Here is a 21,009-nt window from a genome sequence, read left to right as displayed (position 1 = left end):
CACTACTGTAATGATTTCAAAAAGGCAAGTCATTCTTTAAAAAAATGCACATGCAAATGAAGTTGGTAGAGACTCGTGGAGGGTTGCAAAATTTGCATGTGCCAATCGCTGGTGATAGCTATCGGCATATAAGCAGAATAAATGCACAAAAAAAAAAGACCCCAAATCAAAGATCAGCAGAAGGGATGCCCACTCCCTCCCACTGCCAATGTCAAGCACCCACCCCCACCCCCAGCAGCGGGAAGGATGCCCACTTTCTCCTTGCACCCAAAACTAAGCGTAAATCCCAGCTCTACACTCTATTCTATAACGGGCAGCATTATAGAACACCATTCAGAACTCAATTTGGAATACCATTTACAGAATTCCCTCCCCCTTCCTGTATACAGTGGTCTAGTAAGGTGGGGCAGGGGAGGTGGACCGCCCCAGGCACCATCTTGGTGGGGGCGCCGGCATCTCTACACACCCCACGCCATGCTCCCGCCCTCCTTTCCCTGCCTCCCACCACCAAATTTACCTCTTTAAATCCTTGCTCGCACTGGCCTGGCTCCCTCTGAAATTGCTTCCGGGTCGCAGGGCCAGAAAGTGATATCAGAGGGAAAGCCAACGCTGGTTTGAGCAGCAGGCCGGAGAAGCTGCTCATGCTGATGAAGATTTGAAAAGGTGGGAAGGGAGGGTGCGAGTGTGGAGTGGGAGGTAGGTGGAAAGGGCAGAGAGTAGGAGCATGATGGTGGGGGGGGGCACTACCGCCCTGGGTGCCTCCTACCCTCGCTATACCACTGCCTGTACAGCTGAATAATTTACGACAACAAAAAGCGAGTCTTAAATTTATCCATAAAGCTAAAGACATCTGTACAGTGGCAGTGCTCACTACTGTATATTTTCAGTGCCGACTCTTCCACAGCTAGAACATAAACTATTAAAAAATGCTGACCATGGCATTTGAATATTAACCCATTAGAAGTTTGAGTGACTTACATCACTGCCACCATAAATGCTTTCCATTTCATCCCTGTTTTTCTTCTCCTAATTAATTTGGCTTTAAGAATGAGTTCCATAGAATTGATTGGACTGGTGACCTGGAGGAATATAGCAGGCTAGGAATGTAAATCAATCAAGTCAACGTTCAGACAATGTTCTCATTGGAGGAGAAAGGAATGCACTGGAGGCCTTGAAGTCATAACGCGCTACCCGCAACTGTCCTCAAGATGTCCTTCTCTCTTCTTCCCCATCCTCATGCTGAGCTCAGCACTACAGGGCTATTTCCCCACACATTAAATACACACACATTTACATATTAAGGAGATAGCAGTCAAAATCTTTTATGCAGGTCAACTCATCTTTAACCACATAAAGTCAGGTTTGATTATTTTCCCCTGGATATTCTGTTCTATTCTATTTTCTTCTATTCTGCTCTTAACTCTAGGCTGCAGAGCGGATTACAATAAAGCCACCACATAAGGCTGAATTAAACAATTCACAGATAAATTACTCTAAAATCAAAACAAATTAAATCAACAATATTGATCTGAAAACAAATATGTTTTCAAAGCCATCCTAAATTGAACATACTGTATAGAGGAACTTGACATACAGTGGTACCTTGGAATCCAAATGCCCCAGAACTCGAACAACTTGGAATCCGAACTATTTTTTAAATAAAATTTTGACACGGAATCTGAACGCTGCTTTGGAATCCGAACATATGGGAACTGCAAGCGTTGCTCAGCCCACAGCTTCCCCTCTGACGCAGCTTCCTATTTCCGCCTGGGCGGTTCATATCAGAGGGAAGCTGTGGGCTGAGCACCGCTTACACTTCCCATTGCCGATCTTGCTGCCTATGCCGGCAGAGGCCCAATCTTGCTGTCTCTGCCCGGGGGGCCTAATCTTGCTGAGTTTGTGGGACCAAGGAACGGATTAATCCAGTTTCTATTATTTTCAATGGGAAAAATTATCTTGGAACTTGAACGTTTTGGAACTCAAACGGGGTTCTGGAACGGATTAAGTTCAGATTGTTCCAGACTTTTGTGCATTGAAAAGTAAACAATTTGTACCAAATTGATTTATAACAAATATTTTTCATGGTTGGAAAATCTAAATCCAACCTATGAAGATCTCATTTGTAGACCGTTCTGAGCTACTGGGAGGACGGGATAAAAATCCAAATAAATAAATATCTTTTAACAGAAAATAATAGAAGCTACACATTTTCCAGATTCGAGCAACTTGGTTTTTATATGCCATGCAAGCTATTTTAAACTTAATCCGGGAATCTATTCTAAACCAATGTAATTTGTTTAGCAATGGAGATGCCTCACTAACTCTTCCCCCCCCCCTTTTTCTAAGATAATCAGCAGTAATCATACGGAAGCCCATTGGAAATTAATGGGCTTCGGTCCCGTTGCCGCAAGGCAGCCAATAGTGCAGCTTTGTAAAAAGGGGTGTGTGTGTGTGTGTGTGTAAATAATCAGCCATGCAGCTGTATTTTACAAAAACTGTAATTTTCCTCACAATTTAATTGAAAGCAAACAATAAGGTACCAAAACTGCCTATGCTAGTATTCTGAAGTACTCCTGGCTAAAATTAGATCTTACAACTCTTAAATGTCGCAGAGGAAAGAAAAATCTCTTAGTAAGCTCCTTTAATTTTGAGGTGTCCCAGCTCTTTCCAATCTTTCTGTAAATCTTTAAAAACTTTTCTATTTGCTAAACATTTTGAAAATTAATCCTCTTGAATTTTAGCTTATTTTTTAACTTATTGTTAACCGCGTCGAGCTTCCTCTGGTTGAAGACCCGGTATATAAAGTTAAGTTTTAGTTTAGTTTAGATCTGAGTCGAGAATAATGCCCAAAACTCTAGACTTGTATCTTAAGCGATTCACCTAATGAAAGCTTAACGGAAGATGTTTTAGAACTGTTCTCCAAAGTACGATTCTGTTCAAACTGATTTACTCAAGACAAAGATCCTGCCTGCCGCTTGTAGAGTCTGCATACTCACTTAGGGAGGCAAAGGGAAAGGAAGTCATATTGACAGCAGAAGCAGGGAACCTGCAAATCCCCCTCCTCCTCCATTCCCACTCCAAACTACATCTATGTTGTCTCTATTCCAAATGGGTAAAAAAAAACTAGGGTAAACAGACAAGGAAATTAGGCAAAGGTGAACTACCTGATGGAAGGGACGGTAATCCATCATGAATCTAAGATCAAAATGGGAACCTGGACATTCAGTATGTGCAGCTAATTAAGCAAAGCCAGTGCAACAGGATTGCATCAGCCACTACAGCTTTCAGAAGAGCCAAGTTGGATTGAACACAAGTCAACCCTGGTCTGTCAACACTTTCTGCAGTAGAGTGGAGATTTTGGAACTGCTGGAGACCTGCATAGTTTGGCTCCAAACATCCGGCTTTTCAACAATAAAACCTTCCCTGCTTTTTGCTCTTCTCCATAAACTGGAAGGGTAGAGCAGGAGTCTGAGCATGAGCTGAAGATGGACTTTAGCCAAACCCAGGATGGCCAATGCCTCGATCATCTTAGAGGTTCTCAGCCCAGTCCTCAGGGCACACCTACCAGTCAGGGTTTCAGAATACCCAGAAGGATAGCGAAGTGGAGGTAGCGCGTGCAAATTTGTCTCATACATATTTATTGCGGACACCCTCAAAACTTGACCAGCTGAGTGTTTATCAAGGATTGGGTTCAGAACCTTTATCTTACAGAGGCCATCATTTACGACCTTAGGGATTGATAGTCAAGGTAATTTAACTGGTTCCTGCCCAGTTAAATTGCCTGTATGAGGTTATCCACTGATATTCAGCGGCACTTTACCAGATGGTGCCACTGAATATTAAAACTGGCTATTCAGTGGGTGGTTCTGAGTTGGAAATGGCACTTGACCAGTTAAGAGCTGATATATGCAGCCCATAAGCAGTTAAGTTAATCACATAGTCCTATCTTTGGCTGGTTTAACTTAACCATTTAAGGCTGGATATTGGCACTTAGCTGGCTATGGGTTGTTCATCCGCACATACTCGGATATTCAGTGCTGGTGCTCAGACATAGCCCGACATCAAATACTGGGCATAAAGCTAGTATCAGAAAAAAAAAAAAAAATCGCTAAATGACACTGGCTCAACATTTATACTTTATTTACTATAAGGTCAATTCTAGAACCTAGGTGCTCACATTTACACACACATTACACATGTAAATATTTAGAAGGCTAGCATTTATATGTATGCAAAGAGGCCCACACTCTGTACATAAGAACATAAGAATTGCCGCTGCTGGGTCAGACCAGTGGTCCATCGTGCCCAGCAGTCCGCTAAAGCAGCGGCCCTTAGGTCAAAGACCAGTGCCATAACTGAGACTAGCCTTACCTGCGTACATTCTGGTTCAGCAGGAACTTGTCTATCTTTGTCTTGAATCTCTGGAGGGTGTTTTCCCCTATAACAGCCTCTGGAAGAGCATTCCAGTTTTCCACCACTCTCTGGGTGAAGAAGAACTTCCTTACGTTTGTACAGAATCTATCCCCTTTTAACTTTAGAGAGTGTCCTCTCGTTCTCTTTACCTTGGAGAGGGTGAACAACCTGTCTTTATCTACTAAGTCTATTCCCTAAGTTGCACGGACAAATCATAGCTGATTTGTGCACAATGTAATTGTTTAACAAGCCAATTGGCACTGATAATTGGCAATAAACACTTAATAATTGAAGCTAATTGGTACTCATTAGAAGTTATTCACAAAACTCAAAAGGGAGCGTGACCAGGAGAGGCGCATGGGCAGATCATGGGCATTCCTAAAAGTTATAGAAGATGCCTGAAGTGCACACAACTTAGGAACAGGTATTGAGATCTGGTTTTACTTGGCCTAAATGGATGCGCCCAAATGTTATGTCACCTATAGCCATTAAGTGCAATTTTATATATATATATAGTGGGTATCTTTTATAGAATTGTGCTAAGTGCCATTCTGATCGGTATCAATTATTTAGACACCATATATAGAACTTGGGCCTTACTGAATGCATGCTAATATAGCACCTAAGGACCATTCTGCAAATACCTGTTCAATTTACATAGAGCATACTTGAAAGGGGTGAATACAAAGGGTTGGAGCATGGGTAGAATATAATGAGGCTCATACTTATGTGGCTAATTTTATTGTAAGTTACGCGAATACCTGTTGAACTTAAGCGCACATGCTTATACCAGCATATTGATAGCCAATTATGCTAATATTCTATAATGAAACTTACTGTAAATACTCGAATATAAACCTAGATTTTAGGGGCAAATAATGGCCCAAAAATGGGAGTTTTGGTTTACATTCGAGTCTTACCACTACTACTACTTATCATTTCTATAGCACTGCTAGACGTACGCAGCCTTGTACATTAAACATGTAAGAGACAATCCATACTCAATAGACCTTACAATCTAATTAAAACTAACAGGACAAATAAGGGTTAGGGAATTTCTCAGAAGCAATGATAAACCAGACATGGACCCGTCGCAGTTCTCTACCTTAATCCCTGCTGGTCCAGTGGCGAGCCAGGGCATGAGCCATCTTCCTATGTTCCTGCCCCATGCAATCTCACTACTTAAAATTGCTGATGCAAGTTCCCAAAGAAACCTCATGAGACTGCAACGAGTTCAATTTATATTCGAGTCAACCTTTTTTCACCCTTTCTTTGGGGAAAAAGGTTGCCTCGGTTTATATTCGGATGGGTTTATATTTGAATATATACAGTAAGTGCTTAGGTTCCATCACAGAATAGGCTCCTACCATATGCCCTCCAGGTGCCTAATTGGAAGACTCCAGTTGTAGAATTGCCCCTAAGACAAAACAAGTTGAGTCCCTAAATTTAGGCTGAATTCTGGAATCTAGCTGCCCAATATTCAGCACTATTTAACCAGCCAGGAACGTCTCCTTAGCCAGCTAAGTTCTAATATCCAGCATGAGATGGCTACTGAATATTAATGGCTATCCTCTATCCAGCTATGGCAGGTGATTCAGATGGCTATCCATAAATTTAAAGTATGGGCTATGTTCAGTAGCCAAATCAGGTGCTTGAATAGTTGGTCTAACTTTGGCCGCTACAAACTTAGCTAGCTGGCAGTGAATATCGACATAGCCAGCTAAGTTTACAGTGGCCAAAATAGGCCTGATATTCAATGCTGGTCACTAGAAATAGCCTGTCATTGAACATCTGGGCTCAGCGCTGACTATGGGATTCAGCCCAGTTAACTCCTGTGGTCTGAATATCAGGAGATAATTCACCTAAATTTGGATTCCTAAATTTGGAACAGAGAGGCTCTGTTCTTCTCTATCTTCTTGTGGAGAGACAACATTTACATAGGGCAAAAAGTGAGAGGTGGTTTCCACTGGTTGTATGAGACACCTAAGAGCTCTGTCTACCTAGGGTTACCAGATTTTACTTTAGTAAAACCCAGTCCCCTTAGACCCACCCCCAGGCCTGCCCAGTTCTTCCCATCCCCGCCCCATTTTGCCCTAGCCCTGCCCCTAACCCCACCCCCGGCAGCCTACTCTCCTGCCCGATGCGATTTCAAGAAAGCTTTTCAAAACCTGGACAAAGTGCCGGGTTTTGAAAAGCCCTGGAGATGTCCTTCAAAAGAAGGACCTGCCCGGGGAAATCCAGATGTCTGGTAATCCTATGTCTACCAACTCTCAATGCTCCTATAATGTTTGCTATTAAGCGAAGACTTTAGGGCCTCGATGCACAGAACTCTGGCAATCCAGTGGAAAATACCAGGTTGGGAGCAATTTCCATTTGCCATGCCGTGAAAGAGGGAGAAACTGTGCCTGGTAACTGCGCATAAGAGCTGAGCAGTAGGCGCTGCTCATGAGCGCAGGCCCACCAGAGCACAGGGCTGTGATCACCAGAGCTCCTAACTGAAGAAAGCAGAAGCCAGAGGGAAAAAGCACAACTTTTCAGTTACTGCCATAGCAAAGAGGCTTCGGCTGAAATTCAGAAGCTTTTTTTTTTTTTTTTCATACATCTGTTATGCATGTTTTATGTGCGTGTGTATCCCATGCCTAGGGCTAGGATGCAGCTGTTAGGTGTGAGACACATTCAAAACATGAACAAACAGCTCCTGATTTCCAACAAAATGCTCCTGCCAAAGCTACCCATAGCTCCAGACCTGCCGGAAAAAGTTTCATGGTAAAAGGTGGCAACTAATCTCACTTCCATGGTACTCTTTTGAGCATCAGGGCCTAGATATCCCTCTCTCCCTACCTGAAACTTGTCAGGGAAGAAGAACAAGACAAAGAAAGTGATGGAAATGATGAGGGCTGCCCTGAAGGGGATATCTGAATGGAAGGGCAAACCAGCTGCTTTCTCAAGGACACATTTGTGAGGCCACAGCACTGCTGGAATTGAAAAACTTCATTCTTCCTTCTCCCTCTCTTTTCTGATGTATATCTTTATTGCTACTCTTGCACTGTATTCATTGTTCTTTCTTTGTCCTCTAATCTGTTTTACCTGCTCTCATTTCTCCCCTTCATTCTTCCTTTCGCATATTTGTTTCTGTTTTCCCTCTTTATCCCTCCTTTTATATCTCTGTTCTCAATCTTACCTTCCTTTTTTTATTCACCCTCTTTATTCCCCTATTCTCCTCTTGCTCTTCTGATTTCATTCCCCTCCTATCTCTCATCCAGCCTAGTCTTTTATATGCCCTCCACCCTCTCTCCTTTCCTCCTGTATTTCTTGATTCAGCTTTCCTCTTTGTGCCCCTCCCCTCCCCTTCCTGTCTACTTCTAACCCCCCTGTCTCTGCAGAGGTCTGATGCTGCCCTGTGCCTGAATCAGCTTGAGCATCCATATGTGAAGCAGGTTTTCAATCTCTCCTCTATCAGTAGTGCTCCATCTGGCCAAATTAAGGGGGGGGGGGGGAGGAGGGAGAAACAAAGAAAGAGGGTGGGGGGAAACCCAGGCTGAGATCGGGAAGGTTGCTGTCACCTTTTACATTAAAAGATTACAGACAAGAGACATGGGACAGAATGAGAATCAGGCTAGCTTCCACAGTGAGGCTTTGCTCTTTAAGGCAGCTGCAATGCACAGGAAAAGAATTTTCTACATGGATTCCTCTGCACTCCCAGCCAGATGTAAAGGCATTTTATTATTTTATTGGGATTTATCAACCAACTTTTCATGAAGAGATTCACTCAAAGTGGTTTACAATACATTGAAGAGTAATTAGGTACTCTAGGGTATTTTCCCTATCTGTCCCAGCAGGAATACAATCTACCTGCAGTATCTAGGGCAATGATGAGTTAAGTGACTTGCCCAGAGTCACAATGAACAGGCTGAGATTGAAGTCGCAGTCTCAGGGTACTGAGGCAGCAGCTTTAACCACTAGGCCACACTCCCTCCCATCATTTCCCTACTGGAGAAATCCTGAGCACATCAGACCTTCTAAGCCTTTAACGTTAATATTGAGGCCTGTAGGACTGAGGCATTGGCCTGGTATTCAAAGCTCTTGCCCACATAAATCATACTTAGTGGGCCAGCCACCAATATTCATTGATATTCAACCAGGCAGTGCCGCTGAATATCAGCTTTAACTGTCAATTTTGAAAGTGGGCAGGAGAAAGATATTATAGGGAGCCAAGTCGACAAGGAGCCGACTGATTTTTTCAATGCTTCTCTAGAATCGGGAGTGGTACTAGAGGACTGGAGAAGGACGGGTGTGGTCCCTCTCCACAAAAGTGGAAGTAAGAAAGAAGGAGGGAACCACAGACCGGTAAGTCTGAGTTCTGTGGTATGTAAATGTATGGAAACACTTTTTAAACAGAGAATAATAGTAGTAGTAATAGTGAAGTTTGACGGATTCACTAGAGCAGTGCTTCCCAACCAAGTCCTGGAGGACCCCCCAGGCCAGTCAGGTTTTCTGGATAGCCCTAATGAATATGCATGAGAGAGATCTGCACATAATGGAGGTGCCAGGCATGCAAATCTGCACCATGCATATTCATTAGGGCTATCTTGAAAACCTGACTGGCTTGGGGGGTCCTCCAGGACAGGGTTGGGAACCACGGTACTAGAGGCAGGTCTTGTCAGACAAATCTGATCATTTTCTTTGAATGGGTGACCAGAGAATTGGATAGAGGGAGTGTGCTAGACGTGTTGTATTTAGATTTTAACAAAGCCTTTGACAGTGTTCCAAAGTGACAGACTGGGTGAGGAACTGGTTGAGTGGAAGGCAACAAAGGATAATGGTCAATGGAGATCTCTCTGAGGAAAGGGATGTTACCAGTGGTGTTATCTCAAGGTTCTGTTCTTGGACCTGTTCTTTTTAACATTTTTGTATGTAATATTGCTGAAGGGCTGTAAGGTAAGATTTGCCTCTTTACAGATGATACCAAAATCTGCAACAGAGTAGACTCCCATGATAGTGTGAATAACATGAGGAAAGACCTAGCAAAGCTTGAACAGTGGTCTGAAATTTGGCAGCTAAGATTTAATACTAAGAAATGTAAGATCATGCATTTGAGCTACAAAAACCCGAAGGAACAGTACAGTTTAGGGAATGAAAAACTTTTGTGCACGAAAGAGGAGCAGACTTGGGAGTGATAGTATGTGACGATCTTAAGGTGGCCAAACAGGTTGAAAAGATAATAGCAAAAACTATAAGGACGCTAGAGTGCATAGGGAGAAGTACAGCCAGTAAGAAAAAGGAGGTACTGATGACTCTGGTGAGACCTCATTTAGAATACTGTGTACAATTCTGGAGATGGGAGTCAGTCCAGAAGAAGGCTATTAAAATGGTCAGTGGTCTTCGTCATAAGGCATATAAGGACAGACTTAAAGATCTCAATATATACCGTATTTTCACGCAAATAACACGCACCCGTATAAAACGCGCACACGAATATAGCGCGCAGAAATCACGATGATTTGCACAAAAACTTTGATATACCGCGCTCACGGGTATACCGCGCATGCTGCCCAACGCTCCTTTCGCCCGCCCTGACTTTCCGTGCGCTGTCCCGACTCTCCGTTCACCCCCCCTGACTTCCGTGCACTGTCCCCCCTTGAAGGTCTGTCCCCATCCTGAAAGCCTGATGCCCCCCCCCCGACGTCCGATACATCCCTCCCCCCCCCCCGAAGGACCGCCGACTCCCCAACAATATCGGGCCAGGAGGGAGCCCAAATCCTCCTGGCCACGGCGACCCCCTAACCCCACCCCGCACTACATTACGGGCAGGAGGGATCCCAGGCCCTCCTGCCCTCGACGCAAACCCCCCTCCCCCCCAAGAACCTCCGACCGCCCCCCAGCCGACCCGCGATCCCCCTGGCGACCCCCACGACCCCCCCACCCCCCTTACACCGCCGACTTCCCGACTTCCCGACAACACCGCCGACTTCCCGACAATATCGGGCCAGAAGGGAGCCCAAACCCTCCTGGCCACGGCGACCCCCTAACCCCACACCGCACTACATTACAGGCAGGAGGGATCCCAGGCCCTCCTGCCCTCGACGCAAACCCCCCTCCCCCCCAAGAACCTCCGACCGCCTCCCAGCCGACCCGCGATCCCCCTGGCGACCCCCACGACCCCCCCCACCCCCCTTCCCCGTACCTTTGGTAGTTGGGCCAGAAGGGAGCCCAAACCCTCCTGGCCACGGCGACCCCCTAACCCCACCCCGCACTACATTACGGGCAGGAGGGATCCCAGGCCCTCCTGCCCTCGACGCAAACCCCCCTCCCCCCCAAGAACCTCCGACCGCCCCCCAGCCGACCCGCGATCCCCCTGGCGACCCCCACGACCCCCCCACCCCCCTTCCCCGTACCTTTAGTAGTTGGCCGGACAGACGGGAGCCAAACCCGCCTGTCCGGCAGGCAGCCAACGAAGGAATGAGGCCGGATTGGCCCATCCATCCTAAAGCTCCGCCTACTGGTGGGGCCTAAGGCGCGTGGGCCAATCAGAATAGGCCCTGGAGCCTTAGGTCCCACCTGGGGGCGCGGCCTGAGGCACATGGGCCCAACCCGACCATGTGCCTCAGGCCGCGCCCCCAGGTGGGACCTAAGGCTCCAGGGCCTATTCTGATTGGCCCACGCGCCTTAGGCCCCACCAGTAGGCGGAGCTTTAGGATGGATGGGCCAATCCGGCCTCATTCCTTCGTTGGCTGCCTGCCGGACAGGCGGGTTTGGCTCCCGTCTGTCCGGCCAACTACTAAAGGTACGGGGAAGGGGGGTGGGGGGGTCGTGGGGGTCGCCAGGGGGATCGCGGGTCGGCTGGGGGGCGGTCGGAGGTTCTTGGGGGGGAGGGGGGTTTGCGTCGAGGGCAGGAGGGCCTGGGATCCCTCCTGCCCGTAATGTAGTGCGGGGTGGGGTTAGGGGGTCGCCGTGGCCAGGAGGGTATGGGCTCCCTTCTGGCCCAACTACCAAAGGTACGGGGAAGGGGGGTGGGGGGGGTCGTGGGGGTCGCCAGGGGGATCGCGGGTCGGCTGGGAGGCGGTCGGAGGTTCTTGGGGGGGAGGGGGGTTTGCGTCGAGGGCAGGAGGGCCTGGGATCCCTCCTGCCCGTAATGTAGTGCGGTGTGGGGTTAGGGGGTCGCCGTGGCCAGGAGGGTTTGGGCTCCCTTCTGGCCCGATATTGTCGGGAAGTCGGCGGTCGTTCGGGGTGGGGGTGCGAGTGGTCCTGCCGGGGGGGGGATGTATCGGACGTCGGGGAGTCGGCCGGGCAAGAGGGCTTGGGCTCCCTCTTGCTCCGATCGTGGATGCGGGTGCGGATGGGAGCGCGTGCGAGCGGTCGTTCGGGGTGGGGGTGCGAGCGGTCCTGCTGGGGGGGTGAATCGGGCGTCGGGCGGGGTGGGAACTATGTTTTAAAACTTTGGTATACCGCGCTCACGCATATAACGCGCGAGGGGTATGCGCGGTAGGTAAAAACGCGTATAACGCGCGCGTTATATGCGTGAAAATACGGTATATACTTTGGAGAAAAGGTGGGAAAAGGGAGATATAATAGAGCGCTCCGTAATGAGAGGGCATAGGATGAAGTTAAAAGGTGTAGTAAGTAAAAGGCTTAGGAGTAATCCAAGAAAATAATTTTTTACAGAAAGGGTGGCAGATGTGTGGAATAGTCTCCCGGTAGAGGTGGTGGAGACAAAAATTGTGTCTAAATTCAAGAAAGCATGGGACAGGCACATTGGATCTTTTAGGGAGAGGAGGAGAGAGTGGATTCTGTGGATGGGCAAACTGGATGGGCCATTTGGCCATTATCTGCCATCATGTTTCTATGATTGGACTAAGGCCAGTACTGGGCAGACTTGCACGGTCTGTGTCTGTATATGGCCATTTGGTGAAGGATGGGCTGGGGAGGGCTTCAATGGCTGGGAGGGTGTAGATGGGCTGGAGTAGGTTTTAACGGAGATTTTGGCAGTAGGAACCCAAGCACAGTACCGGGTAGAGCTTTGGATTCTTGCCCAGAAATAGCTAAGAAAAAAAATTAAAAAATTTAAATTGAATCAGGTTGGGCAGACTGGATGGACCATTCGGGTCTTTATCTGCCGTCATCTACTATGTTACTATGAGAGTTTTGCGGGTGCAAGCAATATTTGGTGCCAGTGCCTGAACAGCTAACTGGGCATGCAGGTCCACATAAATAGGAGTCCCAACTTTGCTTGGTTAGCTATGTCTAGTTCTGGCATTGAATGTTGGCTGGCACCTAGATAGCTGTCAGTTGTGGCCTGAAGCTCATTGCCTCCTGTCCCCCTCCATCCCTACAAGTTCTGATCCCCATGAATAACATCCAGTCCTCCTTCTTTCCTTCTCTTGGGCTTACCTATCAGCCATGGTAGTCTAACATCTAGTGATCCTCGGGACAAGGGTAAACCTCACTTGCTCCTGTCCCTTTCAGATTCTAGGCAGAAATGGCTGCTACAATTTCTAGCAATACTTTGACAGAACTAGACATAATATCGCAAGACTACCACTAGAAGTTGAAGTAGCCATTTTCACTGAGGAACCATAAGGGGTAGGGGCAAGTAGAGTCCATTCTTATCTCAAGGACCACTAGGCACTAGACCACCAGGGCTGGAACATATGCCTGGGGAGGGGGGATGGGGGGACAGGATGGAACTTGAAGAGAGAGGGGGATATGGACTCTGTTTATAGAGATCCTGGCCAATATACAACAGAAATCTGTTTAAGTATCTTATGTGAGTCCCGGTTGAATATTGGCTGTGATCTGCATAGGTTCCAGTGGTTAGCTTCAGTGTGTTCAGGCCTGGATATTCAATGCTGGTGCTTGAACATGGCCTGACATTGAATATCTGGGGATAATTTAGTGGCGACAGTCAGCATTTAAACAGTTGCCAAAATCCTAGCCTTAATACAGCAGTTCTCTGAGGCTCATAATGTGAATTCCAACATCTGTGCTCCAGAAGGACAATTCTATAATCTAAGCGCCTGCATTACATGCGTAAATGTCAAAAACCCTGGCACTTATACATATACCTGCATAACTGTCAGCAGGGCCTCTAGGCACTATTCTGCAAATACCCATTTAATCTGCAAAGAGCATATTTGCAAGGGGGCTATGCACAGGGGTGGAGGATGGATGGGAATAGGCAGGGCTCCCACTTATGCTGATAATTTACAGAATACTATAAGTCACATACATCCCTGCTATATTTAGGTGCCTGTAGTTATATCAACTCAGCTTGCCTAAATAGAGCCACCCAGTTTCAGAATTGCCCCCCAGGTGCAGATGTCCTGAAAGAATGCTAAGGGCTGATAATCCTTATTTGCTCTGCATCAAGTCTAAGGAAGCAAATCCTGTCACAAATGTGTTAATAAATGGCTCTGGCTGCTTTGCAGGCTGAGATTATGATTCCTGTCATTAACACACAGGTTTATGGATCCTACTTGACTCGGAGGCTTTTAGCATGAATCATGTTTTTCGCGCACTGGTGAGTCCTATAGCTGTTAGAGGATGAATCAAGCTTCTCCTCAATTAAAGGTCTGTACTTTGAACCTATTTAAGAGAGTTTGCTTTCCTAAGTGATCTACCTATTACCATGTAAAATAAATCAGAACTGCAAATGCAAATAGGGTGACAATGCTAAGAAACATCTACATTAGTAAAAGGATATTAAAATTCAGTAGAATCTAGCTGCCCAATATTCAGCATGTCACTGCGTTACGATGTCTTGCTGCTGAGATGGTAATGCCAGCTATGGTCGTACGCTTTCATACCAAGCTGCTGTCTGGGATAAAGATTTTAATCAACTACTTTCTGTATCTGTTTCATACTTGGATTTTAGAAGGCATTTAAAGACTTATTTGTGTTCTAGATTCCTGGGTAACTAATCTCTTTAAGAGTTTCATTTGTGATATAGATTAATGTTTTGTAAACCGGATAGATCCTAACGGTTATGCAATCTATAAGTTATGTTATGTCAGCTTTATAGCCACAGATTCCTGGGTCACTGTGATAACCATTTTAGGGGAGGGGGAATCTAACTACAGTGTCATAGTTTATTTGCAGCCTAGCCCTAATCCTGAACTTTTTAATTCCAGTTTCAGAACACTAGGTCATAGACACCACAATTCATTTTCTGGTTACCAGGTTGATGTAAGGCTCTGGTTTAATATTGTTGTAGCAAGCCACTGAGAGCTATGTTCCCCTTCATCAAGTCAAGACACCGGACTTGAGAGAGACTTGGGTGTGCTAGTGGATCCATCCATGAAACCATCCACAGTGTGCAGCAGCCTCGAAGAAAGCCAACAGGATGCTGGGCATCATCAAGAGGGGCATATCAACCAGGACGCGGGAAGTCATCATGCCGCTGTATCGAGCGATGGTGCGCCCACATCTGGAATACTGCGTTCAATATTGGTCGCCGCACCTCAAGAAGGACATGGCAGTTCTTGAGAGAGTCCAAAGGAGGGCAACGAAACTGGTAAGAGGGCTGGAAAACTGCCCATATGCCAAGAGGCTGGATAAACTGGGGCTCTTCTCTCTGGAAAAGAGGAGGCTCAGGGGGGATATGATAGAGACCTTCAAAATACTTAGGGGCATAGAGAGGGTGGACAGGGACAGGTTCTTCAGACTAAAAGGGACAACAGGTACGAGGGGGCACTCAGAGAAACTGAAGGGAGATAGGTTCAAATCAAATGCAAGGAAGTTTTTCTTCACCCAAAGGGTCGTGGACAAATGGAATGCGCTCCCGAAGGAAGTGATCCGGCAGAGTACAGTACAGGGATTCAAACAGGGATTGGACAGATTCCTGAGGGAAAAGGGGATCGTGGGGTACTGAGGGAGGTGCTGGGGTGTTGCATAAGTATAGACAGCACACCAGGTCGTGCAGGTGCAAGGCCGGAGGGTTAGGACATTGATGGGAAGATAGGACTTCGATGAGAAACCTAGGGGGCAAGGGGGCCCCTTCTGGTCATTAAGGCAGGTCATGACCTGTTGGGCCGCCGCGGGGGCAGACTGCTGGGTGGGATGGACCTCTGGTCCGACCCGGCAGAGGCACTGCTTATGTTCTTATGTTATGTTCTTATGTGTAAAGATGATGGTACCCCAAATACATTATGGGAGCAATACTATAATTGCTTATATTGGCGCTAACTCTGTAGATTTTTTTTACCCGCAGGGTTTATACCAATACTTAAATCAAAATTAGATTAGAATTTTATCAAGAAATATGTGCCTGGCATTTTTGGTATGCTTTCTAACTCGAAGAATGTACAATGTTTTGGGACTCAAAAATGACTTGCCGAACCCCCAACCTAACATTCCTGCTCTTTAACGTAACGTAACATAACACTTTTATTTACCTGTTTACAATTCAAAGAAGCTGAAACAAACTCAGGAAATACAAATTTATATACATTGTCAAATTCAAATCTGTTGTACAGGGTGACCCTTTTTCAAAAAGCTCATTTCCAGGGGTGAAACTCTGTTTAACCTATGTACATAGCTTTGCAAATTGACCACTCTATTATCCAATAGAAAGGTCTTTAGTGCTACATCTTTAAGAGGATTAAAAATGGTAACCAGAACACTTCATCCATAACACCAAATAGTCATTTCTCTCACATTTCCATCTAGTCTGCATAGAGAGTGGATGCTGAAAAGCAGGAATGAACTAATCTCATGGCATGGACCAAGTTTGGTAGCAAATTAAATATTGGATCACAATTGGATCACAATCTCTTTAAAAGAATTCCTAAAAATTCTTTACAATTTACTTTACTTATTCAGCACCAACATATTATACATACTTTCAAAATTGCAGAATAAACATTTTCTCACATTCCCTTTCCCCCTTTGTAAGTCAACATGACCCCTCCCCACCTCACCCCACCATAATGGTCCTTGCCCACTTTGAATGCTGATTGAACAGAAAAGAAAAAGAGGCAGAGAGCAAAGCATGCTGGGATGACTCACAGAGGTCCATACCAAACTGAGAATGTCTGCTCGAATCCGCCATCATAGCCAGGCTCCCAAGACACATTGGCAGAGGTCATTGAGACCAGTACACGGATGTTGGTCGGAGCATGGGGACTTGTGCCTAAATATGGAAGAAAAATCAGTGATGGGGAAAAAATAAAAATAAAGAACTGTACAATCAACAGTTAAAAATATTCATGCAAGACTGTGTGTCACTTGGGCTGTTACCAAGAGCTTAGAGAAGTAGGGGGAGGGGGAAAGGGAGAGAGAATGATATTTCCACTATAAAAGCTGGGAAATAATATTTCCACTATAAAGCTAAGTCTGTCGATCTGTCAGTTTGATTTCAAAGAATCAGGCAAACAGTAGAATAAAAGCTCATATCATTATATCTTATAGGGATTTGCATGGGGAAGAAAGTTTGTTTCATATTTGTATTTTTGGCCTTAAAATTTTCTAATTTTTAGACTTTTTCCATTTTGTTTTAGTAAAAACATTTTAGCACACTTTAGAAATTAACATGTATTGTTTCATTACGAGGTCAGCATTAAGAAGTGTTTGATTTCCCCCAATATTCAACACTATTTAACTCCCTGATAGCAATAGCCATGTCACATGACTTAGCCAACTAGCAGAGAAAGGGATGGTAAACAAGACTAAAAATGTTATAATGCCTCTGTATCGATCCATGGTGCGACCTCACCTTGGGTATTGCATTCAATTCTGGTTGCCTTATCTCAAAAAAGATATAGTGGAACTAGAAAAGGTTCAAAGAAGATCAACCAAGATGTTAAAGGGGATGGAACTCCTCTCATTTGAGGAAAGACTATAGAGGTTAGGGATCTTCAGCTTGGAAAAGAGACAGCTGAGGGGGAGATATGAATGAAGTCTACAAAATCCTGAGTGGTATAGGATGGGTACAAGTGGATCGATTTTTTACTCTATCAAAAATACAAAGACCACAAGACACTCAAAGTTACAGGAAGATACTTTTAAAACCAATAGGAGGAAATAATTTTTTACTAAGAGAATACTTAAGCTCTGGAATGCATTGCCAGAGGATGTTGTGAGAGTGGTTTTAGATCATTGTCTGCTATTGAGACAGATATGGGGGAAGCCACTGCTTGCATTGGAGTGGTAGCATGGAATGTTGAATATTTGAATTTTTGCTTGTGACCTGGATTGATCATCATGAAGACAGGATACCAGGCTAGGTCTTATGTTCTTATGAATATTGAAGCACTAACTGGCTATGTCTAGCAGCTAAATTGGGCCGCATAAATAGCAGGCCTATCTTTGGCCACTATTAACTTATACCCCTCCCCCCTCCCAAGCCGGCACTAAAAACAACTTTTGACATTTTGAAAAAGGGGCGGGGGAGTTAACCGGCTAATAGTGGCTTAAAAAAAACAGACATTCAATACCGGTCACTGGAAACAGCCCAGCATTGAATATCTGGGCTCACTGCTGACCGCAGGGCTTAGACGAGCTGCATCACCCAATCTGAACATCGGCCCCACTATAATTAAGGCTTGCTAATGAACCAAATGCATGCTAATATTTTGCATACATCCTTAATATTTTGCATAACATCAGGTAGTATTGTAAGAAATAAGGTGGAAGGGCCAGCTGAAGTTGATCATAACTCTTCAGATCAGTCTCTCCTAGCAGGAAGCATGTAAATATGATACAGGAGACCTGACTGAGATATAGATGAGGTTGAGTATGCTGCAATCTGGAATTTAGGCTTCTCTTCTTCTAATTGTTTAGAGGTTGGGGGAAGCAAGGACAGTACTACCCAACCATAGAAACATCTGTCTTTATCAACAGAGCTATCCTAGGGGCTAAATGTTTTATGTTTTACTAATGTGCAGTTTCACTTTTCTCTCAGTAGTTAAATCTAAATGTTAAATGAATTACAAAAATAAGAAAGGAACAGGAAAGGAAATTTTCAAAGCCATTTCCCTGTGTAAATCGAGTAAAAAGGGCTCTTTGACAATTGCTCTATTAACAGAGGTAAAATTGTGTACCTTCTTCTATGATGTGGGTACTTTTTACCCGCACTGTCTATAGGCATTCCTGCTGGCAAGGGACTTTCAAAATTACACGTGTTCTTCAGCTGTAAAGAGTAGCCACATCAAAAGCAGTTGCAAACTTTTTTAAAGTACTTTTCGCCAAGGTAATATTCAAAGGGAAAGCAAGCTCGTACTTTAACTTTGGAAACTGATGCAAAATCCAGGGGAGCAAATAGACCCCCCTAATAACTTACAAAGATATCAGCCAATCAGGCATAGCCATGGTAACAGGCAGTGGAATGGGGTGGGCCACAGGGCGGGAGCATAGACAACCCATTTGGAGTGGGCCTGGACCCCAGTTGGGTGGGCAAAAGATCCCATCTCTCCCTCTCCCATCCAGGTGATGAAATCTGATCCTGTTCTGTCTCTTCCCCACCACTGCCACTGCCTATCTTTCAAAAAGCTGATCTTCGCCAGCAGCAAGCAGCCTGACTGATACAAGCTGCTTGCACCGGCTCCACAGAATTCCTTTTGATGCACTCCACGTTTGCAGAAACAGAAAGCTGCTTCAGAAGGAAGGCTATGGGGCCAGGGTGAGCAGCATGTATTGGTCCCACAGCTCGCTGCTGGCAAAGATTGGCCCTTTAAAGGCACACAAAGAGGTTTTGGGAGTGTTTTAGCTGGCCGGGCTTGGCGATCCCCACCAGCTACCTCATGGATGTGCTGCTACTAAGTAAGCCTGAGCTCAAAGAGGATGGGACCTGGGCCCACCTGTGGCTACACCACTGTCGCAGGGGCCATGGCCCCAACATTATTTTGCCTAACACAGCATCAGCAATTAGACAAATTTGAAATTGATTGGTTTGGCCCCTCCAGCCCAAAAATATGTTTAACTGTTTCTGGCCATAGATAAAGCCATGTGGTGTTTTTGACCAACCATGACTAAATGGCACACTATCCAAAGTACTGATAGTTCTGCTTATCTGCACATTTTTCTTACCCATAGTCTTTGTACTCATTTTTACAGGTGATGAATAAAAGGACTTTTACTTTGAAAGATGCTATAGGTGCACATGATATTTGCTTTTTGTGCAGGTTAAATTTTGCTTGAGAAGTATCTGCATAGAACTAAATATGCCATCTCCAAATACACACTTCCTACCTCTGACCTAAACACAGCCTTAGGATGCCTTCCCTCAACTCAAAAAAAAAAAACCCCACAAGCACTGCGATATGCGTACAGCTTACTTTTAGCTGCAACAAGGGAGAGCAGTTTGCAGGTGGATTTATGTGATTAAATTACTATTTACTGTACCTTGCATAAATGGCTTTGAGAATTGCACATCAAAAGCACACATTTGCAGGAAGCAGATCTTCTGTTTCAAGATTTCTAATCAAACGAACATAAAAATATGGAAGATCTGATTTCTGCAAAATTGCATTTTTGAGGATTTAGTTATGGAAAATTCATAGACTAAATAAGTGATGCTGCATTTATTTATAGTCTTTGAAAATTGCCCATCATATGATATTACAGTCAATAAGAAACAAGGGATGTCTCCATATCTGAGGCTTTCTATTAGATATTTTTAGTTACTCTTGTTGTGGTTCCTCTCAGCACAAATAGTCTCCTGAACATTCACTTAATTCCTCTTTGGTCTTACAAGGAAAAGAAATTGGCAGGTAATTGTACCAGTATTGAAAGGGAAAGGATGCATGTACTTTCCTTTTGAAAACGGTCCTGGGAAAATGTTGCCCACCAATCCCCAAATTCTATAAAGTTGGGCAGCCAACTTCACATTTAACGCGCAAAGTTGTGCATGCAATTTATAGAATAAGGTTTAATTAGATGCTAGTCGACTTTAATAACCAATGATTATCAATTATTTATGCTATTTGGCATAAATTGGCTTTAATTGACAGGTAGGTAACTGACCTTAACTGGTATTGTTTAAAGTAAATATGCAATTTCCATAGCATGGAACTACAAGGTGGGGGGGCATCATGGGGTAAAGACCTAGAACAATTACTTTTGCCCACTACTTATGAGGAATTTAGGAAATGTCTAAAAACACACCTGTTCCTAAAGCATCTAGACAATTGATCCACTCATCTCTCTCCCCCAATAGCGATTAACTTGTCCTATTGATCACTTTTTCCTCAACAATGAATTTCCTGTCCTATTAATTCTCTTTCTTCTACCCCTCTTGAAGTCAATCAATTTGTACCTTTGCTTAATCTTTTGTAAACCGCATAGAACTTCACGGTACTGCGGTATATAAGCTGTTATTATTATTATTATTATGGGAGGGCCAAGATGTGCCTAGGAGTTACACATAAAGCTTATAGAAAACCAGCAGTTATAACATAGTAAATGATGGCAGATAAAGACCCAAGTGGTCCATCCAGTCTGCCTAACCATATAAGCTCCAGAAATTAATTTAGTTTAAATGGTCCTTTTTCTTAGATATTACTGGGCCAGAAACCCAGAGCCCTGCCCAGTAATGTGCTTAGGTTCCATCTACTGGAGTCTCCATGAAAGCTCACTCCAGCCCATCTTAACCAGTTATATACC

General features: G+C 44.8%; 1 protein-coding gene across 5 annotated transcripts in view; it reads right to left on the bottom strand.

Moving 5' to 3' along the window:
* IGSF9B (immunoglobulin superfamily member 9B) overlaps positions 1 to 21,009 on the bottom strand; it is a 224,981-nt gene that overhangs the window by 54,292 nt on the left and 149,680 nt on the right. For 4 of the 5 annotated variants that reach the window (XM_033917419.1, XM_033917418.1, XM_033917423.1 and 1 more), the window contains exon 12: positions 16,417 to 16,540. In XM_033917419.1, coding sequence (XP_033773310.1) covers positions 16,417 to 16,540 — 124 coding nt within the window. The remainder of the gene's footprint in view (positions 1 to 16,416; positions 16,541 to 21,009) is intronic. The other variant, XM_033917421.1, reaches the window with a different exon arrangement.

Source organism: Geotrypetes seraphini, chromosome 13 (genome assembly GCF_902459505.1).
Source record: "Geotrypetes seraphini chromosome 13, aGeoSer1.1, whole genome shotgun sequence".
Taxonomy (NCBI): domain Eukaryota; kingdom Metazoa; phylum Chordata; class Amphibia; order Gymnophiona; family Dermophiidae; genus Geotrypetes; species Geotrypetes seraphini.
Note: the sequence above shows the minus strand (reverse complement) of the source record. Positions and strands in the feature narration are given on the sequence as shown.